Source organism: Frankliniella occidentalis, unplaced genomic scaffold (genome assembly GCF_000697945.3).
Source record: "Frankliniella occidentalis isolate FOCC.00 unplaced genomic scaffold, Focc_3.1 Scaffold6, whole genome shotgun sequence".
In the NCBI taxonomy this organism is placed as follows: Eukaryota; Metazoa; Arthropoda; class Insecta; order Thysanoptera; family Thripidae; genus Frankliniella; species Frankliniella occidentalis.
The window spans coordinates 1534899-1538234 of record NW_026267136.1 but is presented as its reverse complement, the minus strand read 5'-3'; the positions used below and the strand labels follow the sequence as shown (position 1 = coordinate 1538234).

Genomic DNA, 3336 nt, shown 5'->3' with positions numbered 1-3336 from the left:
CACTCCATAATATTGTGAGAATAATGCACACTCACACCGCAGGCGGCAATGAATAAGAAAGACGACTTTTTTTTCCTCTTAAATTCGCCAACCCCTCCTCTCTGCACTGTTCACCGCACATATAACATAAGGACTGCACAAGGGTTGCGCCGTGCAGGTAAGGCGAGGCGGGCAAGGCGCCCCGCTCGGTGTGCCTGTCCCTGGGGGAAGTATTGGCCAGGCGAGGACCGCCCCACCCCGCCCCACCCCGCCCCCGCCTCTCCTCGGCCTACTTATGAATGACAGGTCCAGCCGCAGTGCTGTGCCGTGCTCGCCGCTTCCAGAGAAGTGCTTTGTGGTGACGCAGGCCCTTTTTCGGAATGCCAGTCGAGCGCTCCTTGCACGCACACAGGCACGCCCGCACTCACACACACACACACACACACACACAGAGACATACACACATATACCTTTTTCCGCTGCTGTCGTTTTCTGCAAGGAATTATGGAAGCAGGACCGTTATGAGATCTGTTATACAGATTGCCACACGTACCTGTACTCCAGGGCGGTGGGGGCCGAGCCCCTCCTGCAGCGGGCTCTGGGGGGCGCGTCCAGGGCGCGTCGGGCCACAACCACACGGCGCACTCTCTCTTCCGAGTCCACAAAGATCCCCCAAGACTCGGTCGACAGGAAGGCTCAGCTCGGGAGAGGCCTTTGCAAAACAAGTCTCTGCTCTTGATGATCAAGGTGCCCGTGTCGCAGGGTGTTGGTGGATTACTTCAGGAGTGCGTTTACAATTAGGCGTCTGAAGTGCGATACCAAGTCGGACAGATGAACGTTGATGTAATAGAGCACGTTAATGTTTCGTGCGGTTACAATTTAGCTGACCCTCCCCTCCTTCCTCAAGTTTTGCGGCATGAGCGGCTCAAAGAGGAAGTAGATTTGTCCTGAGCTGTCGTGCACCCCTTCGTGCACCGGCGGGCCTCCTCTGTGCCCACCCTGCCCGGCCCCCTCCCCCCCTTACTCCCCAAACTCTCTTTTTGGACGCCGTTAATGATGGTCCGCTGGACGTGCCGCCGGCCCTCAGGGGGTTCGGGGGCCGCCCCCTACGGGCCCCATGGGCCGCCCTACGGGTCCCCCCGGCCCCGCCGCGGGGCCCGCAAGGGGGCGTGGGAAACGGCAGCTCGGTGCGCTGTGTGCTGCACACGGCTAACGGTTCTCGCCCGCACCGAGACCGTGTTTCCGTTCGGCCGGGTCGGGTTGCCGCGCCCCGCCTTGGGTTTCGAGGTTTAACGTTGGAGCAGCAAAGTGTCTTATGGTAATTTGGCGTTTTTTAAGTGCACGGCTAGGATGGCGTCTGGTTTTCCAAGCAGCCGTTCCGGTAAAACCTGCCCCCCCCCCCCTCGTTATATGTAGGGTTCCCTAGGTTTTCCCGTTAGCTTGAAAGCGAGGGAATCGGTTTTTACCAAATTAGCTGAGCATAAAAAGAGAAGACTTTTTCTGCGCACGTTCTTGATTGCAGGTGGTGGCGCATCTTGACCTCAGCCACAAGTAACCTACCTGCAACAGGCGCAAAAAAAAAAAAAAATAGTTCAAAAAGACGCAAACAATTAAATCTCCAAACTTACTTGCTCGGGTGCAAAATACAAAATATACGTCTACAGTATACATAAATGTTATGACCTACATGTTTTTCGAGTGTTTGGTATTCGTTTGGATGATTAAAATTAAAAGCAGCTGTGACCGGTCCGTTGTTCTTCATTTCGCTTCTGCTGAAAGAGTCTAAAGACCTGCTGAACCGATAACAGATTCAGCACAAAACTGATTTATTTGGTGCACCGTTGACCGTTGGCCTCTTTACCGCAGCTTCAGACTACTGTGTATTTTAATCAGTTGTGACCCCTCTTCGTCTAGCTGCAGGCTCCACCTGTAGTATCACGCCATGCACCCCCCAGCTGCGGAATACCTCACTCAGCTGTGGGCCCTCCTTGGCCAACTGCAGGTCGGCCCCACGCCCCCAGCTGGGCCCCTCCTAGGCCAGCTGCAGGTCGGCCCCACGCATCAAGAGGAGAGAGGTACGAAGGCCCTCCCACCCCCCTCCCCCAGCTCTGCCCAGGGACTTGCAGGTCGTCCGCATTAGCCGCGCCCTGATCATGTCTCGCCCGTGTCCTGACCACCGTCCAGACCGTCTGCCTGCATCCTCCTAACGCTTTTGTTTCTCGGAGGCAGGGGATTGTGCAAAAGGGGCCGTAGGCCTCGGCCGGAGGTCCGCGTCGTCGTCCTGGCCCAGGACAGCCGTCCCCGCTGCACGGCCCGGGCGGCCGGCGTCGGCGCCTTTGAGGGCTTAGAGGGCTTAGGGCCCGGGGCTGGGCAGCAGGGCGGTGACCAGGACGTCGCATCACGTCGCCGAGGATGTCGTCGTCGAGGGGACGGAACGGTCGACTGAAAAATGATTTCTCTCTTCTTTTCCCGGAAAAAGGAGGAGGGCGAGCGAGGCAGAGCCTCTGGCACACAAAAGTAATGATGTTGTGTTTTGCAATTTCGTCGGTCGTGTGGTGGTGTGCGGTGTGCGGGCGTGCGGGCCGGCCGGACGGAGAGCGACGAGTCCCGTTAGCACCGCCTCGCTCAGCCTCATCGCCTCATCGGCGAGATGCATGAGCACAAAGGAGGGCGTATGGTCGTTTGCGGCACTAAGCCCCCAGGTCAGAAGGGTCGAGTGTCGATTGCGGCGGGGCCGAGGCGCGGATTGTCGATTGCGGCGCGCGCGGGGGAATCCGAGGGAAGAAAGAGACATTTCCCTCCGCACTGACGTGCACAAACTTCTCCCCGGTCTTGGTTGTCAGTTCCATGGTGCGGAATGCCTCTAACGCACTGTCGTGAGATTTAGGCAATGCGGGAATATTCTTGCGCCGTTGCCGGTAAATTGAGCGCCGAATCTGCGAAAATATACGAAAATAAATAAATAAAAAAATGAAAATAAAAAGGCGTACGAAAGTTCCAACGTACCAGTTTTGTGTCCCCGATATCTATGTTCTCGTATTGACTCTCGCCGAGACACCGCCGGAGAACCTTGGCAGGGCGCGCATCCAGGCTTTCCACTGCCTTCCGCTTGGTGCTAGCTCGGAGCATGTTGCGCTCTAGCTCTTGTTGTGAGCTTGGCGCACAGTTCTCCACGTGGCCTTCCAATTCCCTCACCGTCCCTTCGACCACGATCACTTTGGCACTGCAAAACTTGCGACAGCAGCTGCGCCGAAAACAAGCAACGTCATGCGACCAGCAGTAGCGGCACAACAAGTACATATCACTTATCACTTTGCGTACTTACAGCCATGCTTCTCTTCCTTGGCGTGACCTAAA

At 56.8% G+C, this 3336-nt stretch overlaps 1 protein-coding gene across 1 annotated transcript; it reads right to left on the bottom strand.

Moving 5' to 3' along the window:
• Window positions 1-1441: 1441 nt before the first annotated feature.
• On the bottom strand, window positions 1442-3330 carry LOC113218200 (uncharacterized). Its single transcript, XM_052271369.1, has 4 exons — window positions 3305-3330; window positions 2986-3223; window positions 2786-2915; window positions 1442-1539 (listed from the first exon to the last, which is right to left on the bottom strand). The coding sequence occupies exons 2-4, from the start codon at window positions 3106-3108 to the stop codon at window positions 1442-1444; spliced, it is 351 nt and encodes a 116-aa protein (XP_052127329.1). The 5' UTR covers window positions 3109-3223; window positions 3305-3330.
• Between the last annotated feature and the right edge of the window lie 6 nt (window positions 3331-3336).